The sequence below is a fragment of the Ursus maritimus genome, unplaced genomic scaffold, assembly GCF_017311325.1.
Source record: "Ursus maritimus isolate PB19 unplaced genomic scaffold, ASM1731132v1 scaffold_3, whole genome shotgun sequence".
Classification (NCBI taxonomy): Eukaryota; Metazoa; Chordata; class Mammalia; order Carnivora; family Ursidae; genus Ursus; species Ursus maritimus.
In genome coordinates this window covers 57,842,610-57,867,480 of record NW_024425563.1, presented here as the reverse complement: position 1 = coordinate 57,867,480, position 24,871 = coordinate 57,842,610, and the positions used below count along the sequence as shown (strand labels likewise).

The 24,871-nt window shown below is 36.1% G+C and overlaps 1 protein-coding gene across 1 annotated transcript in view; it reads right to left on the bottom strand.

Moving 5' to 3' along the window:
- The window catches only part of AGMO (alkylglycerol monooxygenase), a 370,563-nt gene extending 346,075 nt beyond the window's left edge, over positions 1 to 24,488 (bottom strand). The window contains exons 1-3 of the mRNA XM_008686354.1: positions 23,903 to 24,488; positions 22,345 to 22,475; positions 9,731 to 9,882 (exon numbers count right to left, since the gene is read on the bottom strand). Of these exons, the coding sequence (XP_008684576.1) occupies positions 9,731 to 9,882; positions 22,345 to 22,475; positions 23,903 to 24,025 (406 nt within the window). The 5' untranslated portion in view covers positions 24,026 to 24,488. The remainder of the gene's footprint in view (positions 1 to 9,730; positions 9,883 to 22,344; positions 22,476 to 23,902) is intronic.
- Positions 24,489 to 24,871: the final 383 nt, after the last annotated feature.

Genomic DNA, 24,871 nt, shown 5'->3' with positions numbered 1-24,871 from the left:
AATATGTATTTGCTTCCTCCATGTCTTTTATGGCTTGATAGCTCATTTTTATCTAGCACTGAATAATATTCCATTGCCTGGATGTACTGCAGTTTATGAATCCTTTCACCTACTAAATGACTTCTTGGTTACTTCCAGGTTTTGGCACATTTGAATAAAGCTGCTCTAAACACCTGTATACACGTTTTTGTGTGAATGTGATTTTTCAAATCCTTTGTGTAAATACCAAGGAGTACAATTGCTGGATCATATAGTTAGAGTATATTTAGTTTTGTAAGAAATGACAAACTATCTTCCAATGTATCTGTACCATTTTGCATTTCATCAGTAATAATGAGAGTCCCTATTCTTCCACATCCTGGCCAGTATTTGGTATCATGAATGTTCCAGATTTGAGTCATTCTAACAGATGTGTAGTGGCATCTCACTATTGTGTAATTTGCATTTCTGATTATATGATGTGCAGCATCTTTTCACATGCTTATTTGACATCGGCATATGTTCTTTGGTGAGGTGGTTATTAAGGTCAAGGGCACATCTTTCACTTCAGTGGTTATTCTCTTACTGTTGACTTTTAAGAGTTCTTTGCGTATTTTGGATAATAGTACCAAAATAGTCTTTTGCAAATGTTTTCTCCCAGTCTGGCTTTTCTTATCACCCTCTTGACATTGTCTTTCACAGAGCAGAAGGTTTTTTTTTTTTTTTTTTTTGTATTTTTTTTAAATTTTAATAAAGTCCAGCTTGCCATGGATAAAGCCTTTGGTATCACATCATATGGCAAAGTTCTTGCCACACCCAAGGCCATCTAGGTTTTCTCTTATATTATCTTCTAGGAGATATCTTCTAGTAGTTTTATAGTTTTGCACTTTACATTTAGGTCTGTGATGCATTTGAAGTGAATTTTTGTGAATTCAAATTCTGGGTCTAGATTCAGTTTTTTGCACGTGGATGTTCAATTGTTCCAGCACTATGTGTTGAAAAGACTATCTTGACTCCATTGTATTCCCTTTGCTCCTTTGTGAGACATCAGCTGGCTATATTTATGTGAGTCTATTTTTGCACTCTGTATTCTGTCCCAGTGATCTCTCCATCTATTCTTTTACCAATACCACACTGTCTTGATTACTGTAGCTTTGTAGTCAGTCTTGAAATTAAATAGTGTCAGATCTTCAACTTTGTTATTTTCCTTCAATATTATGTTAGTCATTCTGGGTATATTGCCTCTTCATAAATTTTAGAATCAGTTGGTCAATATCCACAAAATAATTTTCTGGGATTCTGATAGGGAATGCACTGAATCTATAGAACAAATTGGGAAGAACTAACATCTTGATAATATCAGATCTTTCTGTTTATGATCATGGAATATCTCTCCATTTATTTAGTTCTTTAATTGCATTCAGTAGAGTTTTTAAGTGTTTCTTAGAGATCTTGTACATGTCTCAGATTTCTACATATATTATTTTTTTGGATATTAATATAATTTTTTTAAGACAGAGAGCACAGGTTTGGGGGAGGAACAGAAGGAGAGGAAGAGAAATAGGCAGGCTCCATGCCCAGCGCAGATCCTAACATGGGGCTCGACCTCATGACCCTGAGATCATGACCTGAGCTGAAATCACGAATCGGACACTTAACCAACTGAGCCACCCAGGTGCCCCAATGGTATAATGTTTTAAATTTCATATTCCACTTATGCATTGCCATTACAGGGAAACTACTAACTCTTGTATATTAACCTTATATCCTGCAATCTTATTGTAATTGCTTATTAGTTCCAGGATTTTTGTTGTTGATTCTTTTGTATTCTCTACATATACGATCATGCCATCTGTAAACAAAGACACTTTTATTTCTTCCTTCTCAGTTTGCATACCTTGTGTTTCCTTTTCCTGTTATAACATTAGCTAGGATGAAATAGAATTTTTTAATGAAAGAAAAATTACTAAAAGAGTAAGAAACTTAATGGTGAATTGCTATAGAAAGCTCCAAATTCAGTGAACTATAACAATGATTTTAAAAGAAATCATTGTGACTTCTCTATTCCACTGAATAAAACCCACATCTTTATAATAGTTCATGAGTGCTTGCCTGATCTGCCCACACTGCCTCACATTTGTGATGTCCCTCATCCTTTGCAACTTTAATCCTCTCCCATATACCTCCAAGCCAAAATTTCCTCACATTTCCTCAAATGTGCCATGTATTTTCTGCCTCAGAGCCTTTGCACTTGCTGTTCTATCTGCCTGGTATTCTCTTTTCTCAGAATCATGATTCATTCTCTTAAAAAGTTTTAGGTCTGTGCTCAAAAGTCACTTTATCAGACAAATATTCTGTGTTATTCTATATAAAATTATAATACCCAAACCTATTTGACACTTTCTATCTCTCCCAACCTGCTTTATTAATTTTACTGCATATATTACATCCTGACATTATATTAGTAACCTTCGTAAGACTGAATATCACATATGTCTATGAAAGTGAAAGCATAAAGTACATCTTCAATGAGTATTTGTTAAATTAATAAATAATTGTTACTCCTCTCCTAAAAATCTTCCTGGCTTCATATTTCATCCATAATAAATAGGCTGTAGGGTAAAGTGGGGAGTATAGGTGAGGACTGACTTACCATTTTTATTATTGCCAGTCTACAGGATCCTATACAACCAGAGTCCTGACTAACTCTGCGATCTCTTTCCTCCAGTTCCCCAATATGGTTTCTTGATATTTCTTTTTTTTTTTTTTAAGATTTTATTTATTTATTTGACAGAGAGAGGCAGCGAGAGAGAGAACACAAGCAGAGGGAGTGGGAGAGGGAGAAGCAGGCTTCCCACTGAGCAGGGAGCCTGATGCAGGGGCTAGATCCCAGCACCCTGGGATCATGCCCTGAGCTGAAGGCAGACACTTAATGACTGAGCCACCCAGGCGCCCCTGGTTTCTTGACATTTCTTAAATTTGCCCAGCATAATCCCTCCTTAGGTACTTTGAACCGGCAGGTTCCTCTGTGTAGAAAGCTTTTTCTTCAGATATTCCTAGGATGCCTTCTTTGCCTCATTCAAGCTTCTACTAAAATGCCACTTATCACCTCTTTTTGTCCCAACAGAGGACTTACTAGACTCCTGTATCCATCACCCTCTATCCCACAGCACTCCTCACTACCAGGCATTATACTACATATGTTTTATACCTGGATTTCCTTCCCTATTAGAATGCAAACTTCACAAAGACAGTGGCATTTATTTTTTCACCACTATATTCCCCAGCAATTAGAATTCCTTGTATACAGTAACTTCTCGCCTAATATCTGATAAACAACTGAATGCCTAGTTCATAGGGTTGTTCTGGGAGGTAAATAATATAATATGTTGTATTATTAATGTAAAGCACCTAGTCTAGCACCTAGCAATGTAACAAACATTAATTCAATAATTACAGGAATACTCAAACAGTATTTACAATGTACAAATCACCTTCCTTTTTGCTCATTTAAGTTTTATAAAAACCCTATCATGTGTATAGTATTAGTCCCATTTAATAGATAAAGAAATTAAGACAGATTAACCTGCTCCAAATCTCAGTTAATAAGTGGCAACACTAGGAACTGAATTCAGATAACCTGACTCCAGAATCTATGCTTTTTAAGCATTCTCCAATAGCTTTCAATAGTTTACTTTTAATTATTAGTATTGCTATTAATAATATTACTAACACCATTTGCATTTTAAACAGAACCCTGTTTGTTTTTTATCTACACTGCTTTGAGAAAAATTAATCAGTATATTCAGAAATATGGAAATTTAAGAATTAGTGACAGAAGGACAGGGTTTCTTTTATCAGAGTTCACACTATAATCATCTTTGTACTTCCCCAATTATTATTATTACTAATTATTAATATCTGTTATCCATAGTAGAATGAACAATCAGTGGCCAGATATGTTATTAACAAAGCTATCTCTGGCGCTTAGTATAGAGTTAGTACGAAATAGATGATCAGTAAATATTTATTGAAAAAAATTAATGCATGAATAAAAAGTTTGTAACCATAAAAAAAGTCCCTAAGTTAGTTGAAAATATTTCCAGGAATCTTCACTTAGTTTACTCTCTTAGTAATTCACAGAGAAGTTCTTTTCATTGTGCTATTTTAACATATGACATTAAATTCAGCCATAATTACAATTGTGAAATAAATGAAAGAGAATAGAATTCTACTTAATTTGGCTTTTTATGGCCTAGAATGGCTGTGCTCAAATGTTTTGTTTGCTAAAGTACCATATACAATCAGTAAGAAACTTTTCCAAATTCTCCTTTTGAACAAAATTACTTGGGATAAAATGTGCTTTTCCCAGATCATATTTAATTGAGTATCATTTCAATACAATTCTGAAGGCCACCCCAAACTTAAGTTTTTCTCTCCTCTGCCCATTTTAAACACCTCTTTATCTTCACACTGCTTTTGCAGTGTTGGCATGTTCATTCATTCATTCATTCATTCATTCATTCATTTTTACTTGGTTCGTGCACTCTTCAAGCATTTTTCATTTAAACTTCACAAAACTGAGAGGTAAATAAAACCAGTAAAATCTATCTCAGAAAAGTTAATCCCAAGGTTATATGTGTGGTAAATAGTTGCACTACAGTTATATGCCTATATTTCTTGAAACAAATTTCAGTGCTCTCTCTGCTATGTGAGAGGCAAGTGTACTAAGCCCTAGTACTAAAGGAAAAATAGGGCACATTCTGTCTCAAGTAGCATCACAAGCAGACCAAGGCTCATAAATTAATCCTTACTTCTTCTTTGCCCTTCAATTTCACTTTGATTACTCATTTCACAGCTTTTTTAATCCCTGGAAAAAACTACCACCAACATCCTCAAATGCTCCCAACTATTCCTGGAAATATTTCTAAGAAATATTTCCACACTTTATTATCAATGTTCAAAAATAGGCTGATGGAGATTCCTGAAGCTCTTATTCTTTATTATCAAGTATATGACTTGCCTGTTTGATATCTCAATGCATCCATACTTTCAGCACCTGGATGAGGGCCCAAATCTTTGTTTCAAATGTGCTTTTCATACATCACCTACATACAGAATCTAAGTACACCAAAGGAAATTCAGACCATGGCTTTAAGGGTGACCACAACTGCCGGTGATAAAAATAAGCTATTTCTAAGAGAAAGGCTCCTTCAAATGGGTCTTTCTGAGGGGAAATAATGGTAACTTTTTCAGTACATACACATTTTAAGTGCTCCTATGGACAAATGTTTAGTATCAGACAGAAGCCTGCTTCTTTTATTAAAATGAACTCAGAGGAAAATGGTTGATATAGGTGACGTGTTTTTTAGTAGAAAGTAATGATGAGAAACTGGAGGTCTTAGGTTAAGTTAATGGGAATTCCAAGGCTCCCCTCACGGATGTTCTGAATGATGACTCCAAGGACTGACAGAAAGTAAGAAATCATGGGAAGAGGTGATAGCAAGTACTGTAATTTAGGCCAATGCACATTGGGCATCACCCTCAGTGATCCAATACAAATAAAATCACACTGTTTTTAAAATGAAGAGTGAAATATAATATATAGCAAAGAGCTACAAAAAAATTAGCTATGTTCTGGTATGTTTTAAAAAAGAAACACAAATGTAGCTGAATTTAAGTCACCTGTTCTTCAATAGAGACCACAGTCCTCACTATCAGAAAATAAAATTATTTTTAATCAATACATCTGCTTATTTTATTTAAACAGTGGTGGAAGTGGAGATGGTCTAAATTTAACCCCTGTTAAAAGTCAGAAAGCAATGAAAAAAAAAAACCTGAAGTTTAATAAGCCGTCTACAGAGGCCCACTTAATCACAATTAAAATTGTAGGAATGAATAAAATTATGATCAGTCACCTTGTTTAGATAGAAAAAGAGATAAACAGAAACCAAACTATACAGTTTACTTGCTGAGTAAAAGAATGAGAGTTTGAGGGGATTTTATAGATTATTATAACAATTTTACAGATGAACATCTTTATTTCAGAAATGAACTAAGTCATATTATAGTCTAAATGTGTAATCAATGCCTCAGAATGGGATATTAAAGGTATAGTCAGGGTGAACTTCAATTTACAACCCTATATGATATGTGGGGAGGTGGGCTTTATCAGTCAGAGTCCAATCAGGAGATAAAACCCACCAGTAATATGAAAAAGAAAAAGTTAATATAAGGAATTATTAATTGATAAAAAAGGAATTAACTACTAAAACAGGGAACACAGGGAGTAGTTCAGTGTTACAGAAGTAGCACCTACGAACACAGTTATTGCCTATGGAGCTAAGAGAGAATGAACAAAGCAGGCATGTATAAATTTAGGAAATCCTTCCACCACCACCACCCACCCTTCCCCCGCCAACCACCAACCTAAGTCAGACATCTTTGGAGAGGCTGTGGCTACCACAGGAACTCTGGTGGAGACAGAAAGACTTGCTAGAGTGTACAGACCCCAGAGGGAGTACATTGCAGGCAGTCCTCTGATGTGGTCCCCCAGAGGGCAGAGGATCTTACCAAAAGTTATTGGCTATTAACTAAACCATGGGGTGAAAACTATCAAGATCCCTGGGCACCAACCTGCTAAGCGCCACATGAAAAACAGCACTCTGGAAAATGGAACAAAGCCCCTGCTTTTCTGGCTTTGTAGTATCCCTCCAATCTTTTAAATTGACAAAGTCTAACATCAAACAAACTTGCAGAGGAGAAATGTCTGTAGGATCCACCTCTGGTAAGTGTTCATGCTTACAGTCACAAATAATAATTTCTTGGTTCTTATTTCTAAATTGGGTTAACCATTACATCATTTTGACTTCAAACTATTCGCTAATAAATATTAGTGAAATATTCACTAAGAAATCCTATTGGTGGGATTGTTTACTAATTTAACTTTTTTTGAACTATAGATAAAGTATGTAAATTTTAAGTATGCAACTCAACATATTTCTTACAAGTACATGCACTCAAGTAGCTACCACACAAGACAAGATAAAGTCCATGACTAGCACTCTGGAAGGCTCATTCCTGCTCTCGCTAAGTAGTAATCATTTACATTTACGTGTTCCCTTGAAAACCTTTACTCCATTTTTTACGTGTTTAGTATAACTAACAGGAAAGGCAAAGAAAAATAATGCATCCTTTTGTACTGAAGACTAAGCGTGCCAGAAGCTACTTTTAATTTAAGACCTATTTAATTTTGTCATTCTACATTTCTTTCTAAAGATGTCAAGGCACTCTACAGAAATTATTGTGCTACTCTTCTTTTTCTGTAAGTGGATGATAATTAGCAATTCATTTCTCATTATTCCAGAGAAAAGGGAATGAAATATAGATAACGTAAGAGACTCAATATCCTTCTGTTCTTTTGTACAGGAATAGAAATTGAATTCAAGTTTTTGAGAATAAATTCTTTTCCACATCCTTAATGTGAGAAAATTCTACATTTATGCAAACCAAACAAATAACAACAAAACAACAACAAAACCCTAAAAGTAATTTGGTCTACTAAAGAAACAGTTTACATATAGGTAAAAATAAAAAGTATATATTATTTCTTCAAAACTGATAGCATTCAACATATCAACAAATATGGAATGCATTTTTAATTTATTATTTTATGGTGAGTAGTGAAAGGAAAGTAACACATTAAGTAGGAAAAGAGAGCTTTTTTTTCTTATTGTATTTTAGGACAACATTAGAATTTTAGAAGTTATCAAACTTCTTAGTTAAATAAATTTGACTAATTGATCAGTATGATCTCAGTAACCCAAGAGGCTCAAGAAATTTGATATTATAAGTTTTTCTTATTCCTGTGTGCTTCTAGATTTCTGAAAATCCATTTTAATATTTTACATTATTATCACATAAAATTTAAAAGTCAGCTATCATATTGAAGGTGACACATTCAACTACTAATTTATTTTTTTCCTATAAGCTTTCCCTCACAAGTCAAAAGTCTTTGAACTTAGATTAGACTTCATAGCCTGAAGCCAGTGAGTGTTTTTCCAGAAGGTTTTCAGATTTTTTTAATGCCTGCCTCCCCTGGATTTGGTTCAAAATTTTCTAATGGGAAGCATACTTTAAACAGCCTTGATTCCATGTATTTAATATATTATTTTACTTTATTGCTCTTCCCTAACTGAGAGCACTTAGCAATCAACATATTTTTAAAAGTTTTATATTTGGTAATATTTTTGTTGGTTCTTTGTTTCCTGTTATAATGGGCTTTTAAAGATTAAGCGAATTTGCAGATTTCCTACACAAACACATCTGTACAGGACAGTGTGATATTAGAAGGCTCCTGAAATTAGGTAATACAATGTAAATGCTTTCTGCATTACCCATTTGCTGCATAGAAAATGAGGAAGCTTGCCAATGGGTTTATTTTATGGAGAAAACTACTATTTTGAAATAAAATACAAAGTTTACTACATGACTATATTTTATTCCTAGTCATGTTCAATTTGGGAGTATCCTCTTGCATTTATACTCAAGGAAATGATGTCAGAGGTGACCTATTATTTTCCAAGACAAAGGTTATCACACACAAAATAAATAACTTTTTCTAGTTTCTATGTTCCCTTTAAATTGTTTTAACGAATTAGCATTCTTTATAGTTCCATTATATGTACATGTTTAAAGTACTTAACAAAAATAATGCTGCATTTAAAATTTCGCTGCCTTAAGCCTAATGTTTGCCTGTGTTGCTCATATTTCTTTGACCCTTGCTTGGGAAGAATGTTTGGTCACTGTACTCCTACACACATTGCTCGGTTATTCACCCTGATCTCAGGTCTCTTCTTGCCATCTCCCATCGACTTTTTATTATTATTCCAGGTTTCGTCCTCTTCCTTCCTTCCTCCCCACCCACTCAACTCAACCACCCACTGAAATGCTCAGTTCTACTCTTCTGGAGGTTTTCAAAATTAGCACTTTCCCCATTTCCCTTCAGAAATGCTTTTGCATGCCTTCTTCCTCCATAGAGACCACTTGCTCACCTTACCTTTACAATCGTTCTCTAACCTCTACTTAGCCCTACAGAGGTTTAGACTGTTTCCCGTTCTTGCATTTCCCTTTTCATAACAAAACATTTCTCTGGAAAGTATAGCCAAGAATCCCAAAAAGCAAATTCAGTGAACCAGTGCAGTAAGAGGGCTTTGTATTAGATGAGAAATTCAGTAAAACTAAGGTAATACTAAAATGCATTATGGTTAGTGCCTAGATGATTGCATTTTCATTTGCAATGTGGAATTACTGCCAAGAACTTGAATGAAACTTATGTATGACAGCACTCATTACCTAGGATTCCAGAGCTCTTCTGAATGACCACTGATAATTGTGATGTGAAGTCTAATATTATGTGTGAGAGTCTGTAGACTCTACCAAGCATGTCATAATAAGAAAAATGGAAGGCAGTGTATTACAGAGTAATGCTACACCCATCACTTCCTCAACTTTTTTTACAAGTTAGGTACAAAAGGTGTGAAAAATGTATCTCTAATAATTTCACTTTTTTTCAAAAATGACCAGATTGTTTCCATTTAAATTTCAAACTAAACTTCCATCATTAACCTTTATATGTATAAAATAAGCCATGTTATTTGTTTATTCATTCATTCAATACTTACTGAATACCCACTTTGAGCAAAACACAATTCAACATAAATTATCAATAAAACCTTGATTTGCAACTTACCATGTGCCATGCGATGGAACCAGTAGTAGCCAAAATCAACTCCTAAGAAAGTTAAATACCAAGTCCACGGAGAATGCCAAGGCAAACTGATGAGCCTGTAGTTCTCCCAGATATAAATGTAAGTGGTCAGTTCGATGCTCCTAGAAAACAAGCTGGAAAGATAAAATTCACAGTGATTATACCACATTTTAAACGTAAATTATGCTAAAACATTTTAGGTAACGTTTAAAAATTAGGGTATTCATATATAAAAATAAAATTCTTTCTCTCTTCTTTTTTTCTCACTGTTCTATCATACCTTTTAAAAGGCTCAGTTTCACATGGTGTTTCCTTTTTCCTCATAGTTATCATGGATGCCAGCTATTTACACTCCCAATTTCATGGAACTTAGGATGACATTACTTTTTTAATGTCTCTTAAAATACTTCCATGGAACCCATACAACATAAATATGACAAAACTACAACTTACTTTCTGTAACTTTCATTTCCAAATCTTAACGAAGAACACAATAAGGGTGATTTTAAAGGAAGTATAAAAGGTATAAAGTTTAAAGGGGACTGCAGAAACGCCTACTGCCTTAAAATATGTTAATCCCATAAAACTTGCCTTTAGATTAAAGCTGCTTCTGACTGACTATTCTCTTTATTTCTCTCTATTCCCTCCTTCTCTCTTTTGCACACACACATATACACATACTTTAATGTTTTTAGATGTTACAGTTAGGATCACAAATTGGATTCTCATAGCATTTCAATAATTCTTGTAGTAATATAAATTACAACTCTCAAGATATAAGGGAATAATGTTTTCCTAGAAATAAAGTATAAAAACCTAGTTACCACAATAGGTATCACATTACACCAGAGTGCTATTTTTTTTAAAAAGATTTTATTAATTTATTTGTCAGAAAGAGAGAGAGAGAGCACAAGCAGGGGGAGCTGCAGGCAGAGGGAGAAGCAGGCTCCCTGATGAGCAAGGAGCCCAATGTGGGACTCAATCCCAGGACCCTGGGATCATGACCTGAGCAAGAGGCAGATGCTTAACCAACTGAGCCACCCAGGCATCCCTCAGGGTGCTACTATTGAGAAGACAAGAAACAACAGGTGTTGGCGAGGATATGGAGAAAAGGGAACCTTCGTGTACTGTTGGCAGGAATGTAAATTGGTGCAGCCACTATAAAGAACAGTATGGAGTTTCCTCAAAAAATTAAAAATAGAAATGCCATGATGATCTAGTAAGTCCACTGCTGGGTACTCACCAAAGAAAACAAAAACACGAATCTGAAAAGATATATGTATCCCTTTGTTTATTGCAGCTTTACTTTCAATAGATGAGATACAGAAACAACCCAAGTGCCATCAACAGATGAAAGGATAAACATGACATAGTAAATAGGGGCACCTGGGTGGCTCAGTTGGTTAAGCGTCTGCCTTCAGGTCAGGTCATAATCCCAGGGTCCTGGAACTGAGCCCACCAGGCTCCCTGCTTAATGGGTAGTTTGGTTCTCCCTCTTCCTCCACCCCTCCCCACCCCATTTGTGCTCTTTCTCTCTCTTGCTCTGCTCTCTCTCTCTTAAATAAAATCTTAAAAAAAAAAAAAAGATGTGGTAAATATATACAATGGAATATTACAACATCATAAAAAGAATGAGATCTTGCCATTTGGAACAACACAGATGGACCTAGAGGGGACAATGCTTAATGAAATAAATTAGATAGAGAAAGACATATACTACATGATTTCACTTACATGTGGAATCTAAAAAACAAAATAAACAAACAAAAACAAAAACAAAAAAAGATTTATAAACACGGAAAACAAACTAGTGTTTGCCAGCAGCAGTGGTTGGGGGAATAGGTGAAATAGTTGAAGGGTATTGAGAGGTACAAACTTCTAGTTATAATAAATAAGTCAGGGGGATGAACATTACAGCATAGGAAATACAGTCAATAATACTGTAATAACTGTGTATGGAGACAGATGGTAACTACACTTATCATGGTGAGTACTGCAAAATGTACAGAACTACAGAATCACTAGATTCTGTATGTCAACTAGACATCTATTTTAAAACAAATTTTTTAGGGGTGCCTGGGTGGCTCAGTTGGTTAAGCGTCTGCCTTGAGCTCAGGTCATGATCCCAAAGTCCTGGGATTGAGCCCCATGTTGGGCTCCCTCCTCAGAGGGGTCTGCTTCTCCCTCTCTCTCTGCCTCTCCCCACTGCTCATGCTTTCTCTCATGCACTTGCTCTCAAATAAACTAAACCTTAAAAAAAATTTTTTCAGGGGCGCCTGGGTGGCACAGCGGTTAAGCGTCTGCCTTCGGCTCAGGGCATGATCCCGGCGTTATGGGATCGAGCCCCATATCAGGCTCCTCCGCTATGAGCCTGCTTCTTCCTCTCCCACTCCCCCTGCTTGTGTTCCCTCTCTCGCTGGCTGTCTCTATCTCTGTCGAATAAATATATAAAATCTTTAAAAAAATTTTTTTTCAAAAACTAGTTAAAAGAAACAATTGGTTTTAAAACCCAGACACCAGAATATGCCTTGCCACCTATGCTACCTTGTTTCTATACATCATTATTTCAAGAACTTTCCAAAAAATACATCATATACTTCAATTTTATTAAGCGTAGCACTTTTTCTTGAAATTATCTGTGATCAAATTTAAGCTGAAACTAAAGATAATAATTCCTTTATCACTTCTATAAATTTGGTTGAGTGGGTTTTTTCTTTTATATTTATCATTAATATGTAAAATAATTATTCTATTTAATAAAGATTCATTTACAAACCATGAACAAATGAGGAAATTGTTAAACATTCTAATTTTAAATAAAAGCTGAAGAAGAAGCTCAAATTAGTATATTATTAAAATTCACCATTTTAATAGTATTTCTCTCTACACAGTGAGCATCTTTGAATTAGCATGTAACTGAGTCTTTTGAAGATGGGGCCTTTATTTTTAATCTACTTTTGATCTTATGATATGACTGTAACTATGATTTAATAATGTTAAAATTGTCTCCTATTTTGAATGCTTCAAGTTATTAATCTGTAACATAAAACACCAGGTTATTTCACAACAGCATTAATACAAATAATGAATAGAAATGTCAAATGCCTACATTTTTGAAAAGGACTGTACTTTATCAGATTTTAAAACCCAATTTTCAATTTGATATTATTGTTAATTCTTAAACTGGCCCCTCTATGTGGACGGCGAGGAGAAACCAAGGAAAGAGGCAAACCACTCCAGAATGGTGGGTGGTAGTTTTAATAAGCAAAGAAACTTACATAGAAAGCTTGTCTTGGGCATCCTCAAGATAAGTAGATCTCTGTACCTGCCTGCTAGTCACAAAATCAGTCCAGATGATCTCAACACCTTACTCTCTGAAGGCTTCATCCTTAAAACAGCTGCTAGTATGGGAATAGCAGCAGAATATACATTCCAAGGACAGGGGAAAAGGTAAGGAGTCTCTGATTGCCTGAGTCCGGTTAGAGGGTCATCCAGTGGATACATCCTCTCAATGATCTTCTCCAGTAATTGTATAGAAAGAGCTAGAAAGAGCAGTTTTGTCCCTGAGTGTAAAGGAAACTGCCTATGCAGAACTCCTGTCACAGCCCAGGCCATGCCCTGGATATTTCAGAATCCCTATCAAAATGGCTCTGAGCTGCTTGTAGGCCCTGCATGGGCCTCTTTCCTGGTCCAGTCCTCCAGAAAGCCAACCTATGCAGTGTGTAAACTACTAGACATGACAAGGCAATCCAGAGTGACTGTTTTTAGATATGCAGACAGAACTAGGACAAGCATTCTGGGATGTTCACGTACAAGTGTTTGAGGTCTGTCATAAGATAGAACAGGCTGTGGGCCAGGGGTCCCCACACTGTTCTGGAACTCCGAGGAATCCAAAAACTCAAAATGTAAAACCTGTCATCCAATTTGTTATCCATGTTATTTATTATTTTGTTCATGGCAAATTATGCTCAGCGACAGTCTTTGCTAATAATTTATTTAAGGCAGGTTTACTGTGGATATTATAATTTATAATAATAATATTTCACAAGCCAGTAGCATACAGGATCATGCCTCTTAATAAGTCAATAAAGAAATAAAAACTCCAAACCAGTGACAGATTAATTACACTATTGTTTTAGGCAAAGAGGAGATGGAAGAAATAAAGTCCAGATTTAGTGAACTCTTTCTATGGGTTGGTTCTTGGAAGAATTAGCTGAGCCAACCAAGAGCTGATGTCTAGCTGCCAGCACAAATTGAAAGTCCCTGTTGCTAGAGCACAGGGCTGGCGGAACAAAGGCACCAGTGTTGGTGGGCAAGATGACTTCTTTCATGGGGCCGCTGCACAGTTTCCACCACTGCCAGCAAAGAGTAGCCTTGCCATGGCAGGCGCTAATGTCCCACGGTCTTCAGTGAGCAATTTAGGTCAGCAAGAAGTAGTCTTGCCCAGGCTGAATGTTTTCTTTAAGTCCTCACAAATTCTCGATATTTTAAGTTTAAATGTCCATTATATTATATATTTATATTGAAAGCACTCAGCGGCACAGCAATTATGATGACATTGTCCTGACAAGGCTTCCTCAATGTAAAGAAATTTACCCTTAGATCAAAGCAACTTCACTTGAGCCTTAAAAAAGCAGATCTTCAATCATGACAAACTAATACACAACACTTATCAAGGTGGAGAATGGAACAAATTTTACCTTTTTTTTTTTTTTAAAGATTTCATTTATTTATTTGACAGAGCACAAGCAGGGGGAGTGGCAGGCAGAGGGAGAGGGAGAAGCAGGCTCCCCACTGAGTAGCGCGCCTGATGTGGAACTTAATCCCAGGACTCCAGGATCATGACCTGAGCCAAAAGCAGACGCTTAACCAAGTGAGCCACCCAGGCACCCCAGCAACAAATTTTATCTTAAAGTATGTGAGCTTGGTTGGCAACTTTTATATATTTAGGCAAGGGCTTCTTAACAGTGTCACTGCTGACATTTATTCAAGATAGTTCTTTGTTGCTGGTGACTGTTCCATGGAAACAGTTACTCAAATTATGAAATCTTAAAATTGCTCCCTCGTATCCATTAATAGAGGATTAACCATATAAAATTCAACTTTTAGGTAAAAAAAAGTGAATAATATCGATTTTATTTGGTTCAATCTAACAATTTAAAAAAAAATAGGGATTCTACACCTTGGTATTATTCCTATTTGGGACATATAATTCTTTGTTGTGAGGGCCTGTCCTATGAATTGTAGAATGTCTAGCAACATCCCTGGGTCTCTAATTTTTTTTTAAGATTTATTTATTTATTTTGGGGGCGCCTGAGTGACACCGCGGTTAGGTGTCTGCCTTCGGCTCAGGGCGTGATCCCGGCGTTATGGGATCAAGCCCCACATCAGGCTCCTCCGCTGTGAGCCTGCTTCTTCCTCTCCCACTCCCCCTGCTTGTGTGCCCTCTCTCGCTGGCTGTCTCTATCCTGTCGAATAAATAAATAAAATCTTAAAAAAAAAAAAAAGATTTATTTATTTATTTTTGAGAGAGAGAAGTAGAGAGAAAGAGAGAGGGAGAGTGGGGAGGGGCAGAGGGAGAGGAGGAGAGAGAATTCCAAGGAGAGTCCTCACTGAGCATGGAACCCAGTGCAGGGCTCAATCCCACGACCTGAGATTATGACCTGAGCCGAAACCAGCAGTCAGATGCTTAACTGACTGAACCACCCAGGTGCACCCCTGAATCTCTATTTACTAGGTACTGGTAGCACAGCCCTGCAGCCCAGTTATGACAACCAAATGTTCAAATATCTCTTGAGGGACAAAATTGCCCCACTCAATAACCCTAAAAAAGATTGATCGAGAAAGAAAAAAAGTTAAAACTAAGCAACAGAAAGTTGAAATAATCTATAGCTTTTTACATAAGCTTTAGTACCTGCTGTTAAAGCAGATCCATTTATGGATTCACTGTATCATTCAATAAATTCAAGTTAAGAGCCTGCGAGGTGCCAGGTACAACACGAGACTGAGAGGACACACTGGTGAACAAGGCAAACATAATCACCTCTCTCATCAATGTTCCATCCATTCAGAATCTTTTTTTAAAAGGTGCAATCTCCTTTGTCAGTTCCATGGACAATTGAAATAGGCTTTAAAGATACTAAGACTTCAATAAAATAAAGAGGGTCCCTGGAAAATTTCCACTTACAAAACAAAGAGAACCTGCCTGCATTTGAAATACTCTTTTATTTCCTGTACAGGTGCCAGGTCTTGAGCAGACACCCAATTTATTACTCTGTCAACTTATTTATTAGGGTTGACACAAATCGAGCTGAAATATGCCTGACATACTACAGTCAAGACTTTTTTTTCACACTTTAGTAAGAAGCCAAACCTTCCCCAAAGCAAAGGGAAAGAGGGGAAAAGCTATGGGAGTTAAATTCCCTGCTTTCTATCAGCAAGATGAATATGATCCTCTTCCATCATAAATGGGAAAAAACAGCCATGTAGTACCCACAACTAAAAACACTTCAGCGAAGGGATACAGCTGGGAAATGATTATCAAGCTCTGGAAAGCCCTTGATTGCAGGAAATAGCACCTACATTTTCAAAACTGTTCCCACCAGACCCAGAATCATAAACCAAAGCTCCTTCCTCTTTTTCTTCCCAATTCCTCCGTCCTCTCCCAGCCCTGACCCCCAGCATATGGCTCTGCACTGTGGAATTCAGACTTCAACTCTCTTAACTCCACCCTGCGGGAAGACACATATGTAATATGTATGAATGTAGTGAGCTTACTTTATCATGTGGAGATGAAATTTTGGGAGGCAGAGGGGCGTTGTATCACCAAATACTAGGCCCTTTTTACTCGATAACTTTGAATACAAGATGAAGAAAATGTTCTAAATATAAGGAGACATGAGAATCCTCTAATCAACAACCTCCATTTATAGAGGCTTTCCTCCCATTGTCTTTTTTCTTCATAATTTCTCCCCAAATAGTTACTTTCTCTTGCATCTGAGGTATGTCTTTGGTAAATGAAAGGCAGCACTTTTTATAACATTCCTCTCAAAACTAGAAAATTGTCCTGTCAATGTTTAGTTGCTGTAAAATCTCGCGAGGTACTGAATTGCGATTCCCAGACTTATTGTGAATTTTTAAAAAGATGAAGTTAATTTATAAAGTTGAGACTTAAAAATGATCAGTGCATTGGAATAAATATTCATTGGAGATTGAGAATTACAAAGCTATCAGTTCTCAAAGTCATCTCAGTTTGAATGTGCCCATCGCCAAAAGCAGAATGGTAACATTGGACACACTGTCCACCTTGCAGCATCTCAGGGCTAATTTAAGATGTGAGAAAATTAGGCTAAAAGGACCCTAAAATGCTCTAACTCTCAAATACTCCCATGCTCTAATCATTCATCAAGTGACATTTGATGTAATGCCCTTATTCTAAACTTAAAATTTCAAAGAGACTTTCGAAGTGGAATTTTGTACTCAGTACTCACAGATATCTGCCAATTTATACTATTTCATCACTGTCATTAGAGCTGTGTGTACTGTCTGATTTGGCCAGATAATGCAAAACTGAAGAAAATCAATAGGACATTTTTGTTTCTAATAATCCTCTCTTATAAATCAGAAAATAAACCAATATTTGAATGGGATCGTTCTAAATATCCTTACAAGCTTCCAGAAGTTATCAATGAATATAGTTGGACTATTACATACTGATTTTTTAAAAGAAATTTTGTTGCTTATTTATTTCAAAATTTCTTAAACTTAGTCCAGGAACTTGCCCTATCTGTAAAGCTACTGCCACTTTTGCTCCATCTAGTGGAATATTGATTTTCGTTCAGTATTAACAGAATACGTAATACAACCTCTACGTCCTAAAGACAGATGACATCTGTACTGTTATTTCTTACTGTGAAATGACATTACATTGATGAAGCAATCACTTAATTTCTTTTTATAACAACCACAAAACCCACAGACCTTTATAAACACAGCATGGTAAATTTGGAAGAAGCAAATTTGCTACATTCTTTTCTTTTCAAGAAGTAAATTACTTGAAGCAATTCCATTTCTCTATTGAATAAGTACAAGGAAGCTTGCTTGCATCCTTAGGGAAGGTTAGTCTAATAGCAATCTCTGAAGTTCCACAATTAACAACAAAGTCTATTTATAAAGTTTGAGGTAAAAGTTAAGAGGGAATTAAGTATTCTCCCTAGCAAATATAATTAACAAACCAGCAAGTTTTAAAAATGTATTTTCTTCACCTGGAGTGTTAATAAAAAGTTACATTAATAAAAAATATATTAATATTAGTAATAAAATATCATTATTAACATTATAGAAATGCATTGATCTCTTATTTTGGACAATGAATAACTATTTATTAAAGTCCTCATCCAAAATGACAGACACTGATTTGTTTGTTAGTAGTCTGAGATCACCAAAAGCAGTACTGCCTCTGATACTACGGTCTAGTATAAAAACCCAGTATACAATTTTCCTTTATTCTCCAATCCCACCCCAAGGAGTCAAAGTATTTTAAAGAAGTTTAATTTCCTCCTCTTTAATTTTTTTTTTTTTTAATGAATTGAAACTTTCTTGTCAGGAATGGAAAATTCCGTGGCAGTCATGGCCAGTAAAACGGTGCATATGTATGGTTGAACATTGTGGAGCTAGCTCCATAGTAAAAATTGGCAATGACCCATATGTATTAAAAGTGGAGTGTCCCCAACTTATTTGAAAATTTACCTACTTAAATTATCCCTCAACCTATTGCAATTTGATTTATAATCTGCTGTTTCAACAGACTAAATGAACCCATTAAAAACAAACATACTGTAGATATTTATATCGGGAATAAAATTTCTCTGGGGAGGATGCAATTTATGGAAGCAGAAACATTGGAAGGAAGTAACAAATTGAGGTCCTGGTTTTCTAATGAAGAATTGGAAATTGAGTTCTGCTTAAATAAGGAGGAAAAAAAAAAGAGATGTGATTATTTTTCACTCATTAGCATTTAAGTCAGTAGCAGGATATTTCACAAGTTTTAGATAGATTTTTTTAAAAAGTAGATTTAGTATTTGGTTAAGTGTAATTTTTATAGTCACATATGCAAGTAATTGATAGAAAGGCAGATTATCTACATATGCTACAATGTATTTAACTATGATAAATAAAAATATCTGCCTATAACTTCAGAACTAGATTCTAATGAGGAAGAGTCCGCCTACTAGATTCCAGAAGAGCAAAACAGATGCAGGTCTGCCCAGAATCTGTTTCTTAGGACAGATGGACTTTTATTACACATCACGGTCTGTCTGACAGGCTTATAAACAAGATATAATCTTGTCTATGATTAATATTTTCCCTTACATAAATATTTGAAAGACACAGTATGTATCTTTTCTATCAATATGCTAAGTATGCTACTAATCTTCAAGATACTTTGAATTTTATGTAATAATGAAACTGAGATCCTCAAACAAACATTGTTTTTCCTCAAAGTCTGCATACAGCATTTCCATTACATGAATGGCAAAGTGGAAAAATATGTTCATGGTTTCACTTTGATTTCCACAACTTCTTTTGTCAGAGGCCACATGCCTACTTGGAATTATCCAAAGTGTAATTCCTCACAAGCAGATTAACAAATGGTATAGCACCATTTTTCTCACAATTCTATATTTTAAGGCTGTGGCAAGCCCCTGTTGCTGGTGTAGAAAATGAAATTAATCCCTTGGAGAGGATATGATCAATGCCGTGTTAATCTAAACTTCAGCTGTTAATGATTTGCACGAGGATTCCCCTTGATGCTGAAATATTGTTTTAAGAGTTTCTGTTAAATCCCCCTTCCTGTCTTTCGCTGAAAGGGGATTGAGTGCAGTGGATCCCGCGGATCAGCTTTCCTTCTCTGTGCGTGCGCGCCTGTGTGGGGGGCGGGGGGGGGAGGCTTAACAGGAACAAAATAAATGAAAATATTTTTAAATTTATTTTTCAGATAATTTGCTTTGTTGAAATGTTTTAGGTAAAAGGTTATAAAAGATAAAATCCTTGCAAAACTTACAAAATTATCCATATTTCATAATTTAGAATTGCTGGCCACACCTATAAGAACAACAACAACAAGCGATTTGCTGTTCCTGTTCAAAATACAACTATGGAAAAATATGCTCCACATTCAAGTTCACAACTTCTTTCAAAGGGCACCAGGGTGAACAGCTTGTGTCAGCTTAAGGAGTGCTGGGGGAGTGGGCTGTGAAGGAAAGGACTGCATGTTCCATTCCTGAAGGACAGCTTTGTTTTGGTCTCTTGCTTTCTCTCCCTCTCTCCTTCCCTCTCTTCTCTCTTTCTTTCTCTCCCTCTCCCTCTCTCCTCCACATCTCCCTTTTGAGTTGGGGGTCTGTTTTTACCAAACATATATATATTTGATTCTTGTGTACCTGTTAAAACTCTGTACTCTTTTTATCACACTGCTGAGCAGAAATATAGCATATAGTACTAAGGATGCAGTTTCTATTTCTAGTAGTTATCATGTTATGATAAGAGAGTAATCTTATTTCACTTGTGACCAAAGTCCAACTTGAAGAAGTAAAAGTAATGTTGAAGCATTCATTCAGCTTGATGTCTCCTTGAGTTCTTAATAAATTCATTCCAACTCAACAAAATACATGATCCCTAATTGCACCTGCGGGGAACCTCTCAATTATCAAGCTATCCTTACCGTTTTTCAATTGTCCGATTTCAATGAACTTATACACTTAACTTCCTCAGAATAAACTACAGTAACCAACTGGGTATTTTCCAATAATCAAATCTACATATCTTTTCAGTATGCTGAATGTATTTCTAGCTCAATTCTGTTTAAGGGAGACATGAAATAGAGGAAATTATGTATAATTATAAACTCTTACACTGTATAAGGGAATTAACTGTAAATAACTTGGGATATTATCCTGATTCTTTTTTTTTTAAGATTTTATTTATTTATTTGACAGAGAGACAGCGAGAGAGGGAACACAAGCAGGGGGAGTGGGAGAGGGAGAAGCAGGCTTCCCGCTGAGCAGGGAGCCCGATGCGGGGCTCGATCCCAGGACCCTGGGATCATGACCTGAGCAGAAGGCAGATGCTTGAAGACTGAGCCACCCAGGCACCCCTTATCCTTTGATTCTGACAGCAATGTGCAACCATACGAGTAGATTTTCAGAGTCATTATTACGATGATTATCAGAATCATTACTATTATTATTTTATACCCATTAGCCTACTTTTCCATAGTAACATTTATGAACAAAATTTTACTTTTAGGTTTACTTCCTATTTAAGCAATTTTATGCAACTGTATGAAATTATTCTACCTTTTCTCTGATATCTTTAAGTTTTTATTTTAAAAAATCCACCTTGGTTTCCCACTGGGTGGTTCATAGAAACATTCTAATGCAATGAGCACCAGTCAGAAGTAAAGCTCTTAAAACAGTAAAAGAAGCAATGGGTGGGAAGTAGGAATGAGAACATTGATCAGCAATGCAGAGCACATAGTTCTAAGGGAATCTTCCCTCACTCTCTACCCCTTTGGTAAATCTTCACGTACTGAAGAGCCTCCCATGCATTGCTTCCTCCTCTGCCTACATTATAATTTACTCTTTCTTAAAAGTAGTGGGTCATTTATTGTTTACTGTTTGGTTCTTCATCATCTAATCTTATCATCAACATAACACTATAAAAATATTAATTTTTTTTTTTTTTATCAGGAAAGACTGGGGGAAAAAAATAGATGAGATAATGCCATGTGACAATTCTGTATCCAGCGCAAGCATAAGATTCCACGGAACCATAGTGAAGTGATGCCTAAAGCAAGGCTGGAGGACAGAGAAGATTCACTTAACAGTATGACTCTTCAAGAGAAGTCTATACTTAGACTTAAGAAATGAATCAGAGTTAGCCACATGAATGGCTTTCCAAGCAGAGGGAAGCATGTGTGACATCTGGGTAATGGCAAATGGTAGAGCAAAGGGGGAAGGGAATGAAGGGAGCAAAAGTAAGGGTAGATAGACAAATCAGGAAATTCTACAGATCAGGAAAAAAATTCAAACATTCTCCTTAGGCAATATGGAACCTGTGAAGAATTTTCACCAGATCCACATTATGGAAATGTTTGGCTGAAAATGAGGTAGCACTAGTAACAGGACTAGAGACCACTTGGGAGACCACAGAGTAATTGAAAGCTTTCTGTGATCTTTACTAGAGAGTATCTGTACCCCAGATTGCACAGCATGTGAATTTGGTGGAGGCAAAATTAATTTTCCAGTAGATAACTAGATTATACCTCAGGGTTGGGACTAGGGTAGGGCAAGTGAAACACCTTGGGCACAAAATTTAAGGGGGAAGCAACAAACTCAGTAATCAAGATAAATAACATTTATAGCAATATCTTTAAAAATGAAATATCAAAAATTTAAATAATGACAGTAACTGGACAGTAACTTTGGGGGTATATGCGTATATGTGAAAACAGATTAACTCCCCATACAGTGGGTCCTTTTCCATCTTATTTAGAGAATTTCAGTTTATTCACTAAGTGTGGCTAACAACTAACTCACCTTGGAAGCCGTGAAAAAATGCCAGCTGATATTGATGTTAATGCATCATCCAAACGACCTGGTGGCTTCCCTTTGAGAATCCAGCTGACGACCAGTTCAAGAAGTATTAAGGAAATGAAAAATGGAGTTGCCTGGAAAGGAAATGGCACAAAAAAGATGCTATTCTGCTTGGTATGTAATTCTTCCACATTTCCTGGTTAGTCATTCCAGAAGTAGGAGGCCCAGAGTGACATCTCATAGCAGAAGGTATATACTTATCCTAGAGGATCATTTCCTCCCAACAGGCAAAGAAATCTGATTATTTAGAACATATACTAAACAGGTGCTCAAAATCTATCATCCAATTTGGAAATGAAATACGACCATAGATGTAACCATGATAATTCTGCCAAGAAAATAATAAGCTTAGGAGGGATGGGTTTCAAGTTAGCTAAAAAAAAAAAAAATTTAAAAAAAGCACAATGATCAGAAGTCTATTATCTCCATGACTAAGACAGACCCTCTCTAAAAGGCTTCAGTTAGGATACACATATTTCTAGTTTTTCATATTAGAATTACAGAAATGACAATATTGAAACTGTAGTAACAAAGCATTTTCTTCCAAGTATTTCAGAGAATATGATCATTCAAAATGTGTATTTAAAACATCATTGAAGTTTTATTCACTCAGATTTAGTTTTGTGCTATAAGTGCTTTTAGGCTCCACTATGGATGACAAATACTGAAGAAAGTTTGGTGTTAAAATGCAAAAGATAATGATTTATGAAGATGTAAGTACCACATTTTTCTCCTTAAAAAACTCAGAAAGGAATAATATCAAATCCTGAAAAAGTTATGGGTTTCACTCACTTGGAAGCTGGTTGTGAGTTCTGAAGTTTTCTAAACTGAACTCCCAAGAATGTATTCTCTGATGTCATTTTTTTCCCCTTATTTCTGGTCTGAACTAGTAAGTGTTAGAGGAATAACTTTGACAGGGTGGGGAACTTAGGTATTCAAGTTCTAATTCTGGATATTTCCACTTCCAATCATAGCCAGGAACCAGAAGTAAAAAGTGCCTCTGAACATTACAGAATTTCAAAGAAAACTTGGTTCAAGTTCAAACTTAGGAAGTCAGAGTTGGACTCGGTCAACTCTATATCCATTCTGCAGAACTACTCTACCAAATTAAAGAGGAAATAGTTTCCTGGGAGGTGGTTTGCCCTTTAAAACCAAAATTGTTACAAATTTTACTGATGTCATATAACCATTTGACACTGAGCTTCTGACAACTAAATTTGTAACACTACCGTGTCTAGGAAAACTTTGTACAACATTTTATCATATTCTGCAGTGACATATCCAAGGAGAGGACTTTAACAAGAGAAAACTGGTTACTGATATTTTACGGAAATTCAATTCAAGTAGAAATTCTAATGTTGCTCCATGCCTTTATAAAGCTGAATTATTTTTATTAGAATTTAATAATTTGAAGAACGAAAGTGAACAAAACCCCAGGATGTGTTTAACGTACTTCTTATTAAGACAAAAGCAACAGTAGCCTCTTCCCAGATAGTCTCACCTGCTTTACATAATCAGGCACCTCTTCCAGGGTTTGGAATGACGTTTCATTGGGCTTCATCATGTAAAACATCATGCGAATTCCCTGGGAAACTGAAACATCCTGTTGGGCTTCTGGGTTCATGTCTGCCCTTGTCTGATTCCCAGCTGGAGAATATTTGTGATTCAGTGGTTGAAGCCAGAGGCTGAACAAAGAGGACGAGAGCTGTGCTGCACAGAACAAGCCCTTTGTCAGAGAACAGCTAGAAACAAAGCTCCGTGGAGAGCACAGCCAATAGCAGAATCTGTGTAGAGAGACAGGAAAACACTGGGACTAAGAAAGAGTTCAGAGTTCAGTGGGTGCAGGACACGTGAGGGAGGGAAAGGGGAGGAATCATGCCCAAATCAAAGATAAACACTGGAGTTTGACTGTAGGTGGAGTAACTTAACATTAAAAAAAAGAAAAACAGACAAACAAAACGAAAACATGATAGAGCCTTAGAAAGGGGAAGAAAAAAGTGCTAACAGGTGAAAGTTCACTCTGAAAAAGTGGACAAAGACTCAAATCACAAAAGGAAAATTCTTTTTTCTTTTCTTTCCTTTCTTTTTTTTTTTTTTTGAAATTCACATTGTGTTCTGTTTGTCGTTTCCTCACAGAGTCTTATTTCCTGGAAGGACAGGAGCTCTAGTCTCAGTAAGACCACACTTCAAAGTCCATAAGCACTGACTATATCACACCTATAGATTTCTGGATTTGTACGGTATTAACTTCTGAATGTTTGCAAACCATTAAGGGGCATTTGGCTTATTATATGATCTACCATGTTTCATGGAACCTTGACTAATCACATCCGTATTCTTCTGAGCACTTATGGGGACTCTCTGATTGAAGAAGCTGACAAGATGTTCCTGCAAACTGTATCTGTGTTTTGCAGGAGGAGCATAAGTTGATTAGAGGGCACTGCATTTGACTGCATCACCAGTGAATGAG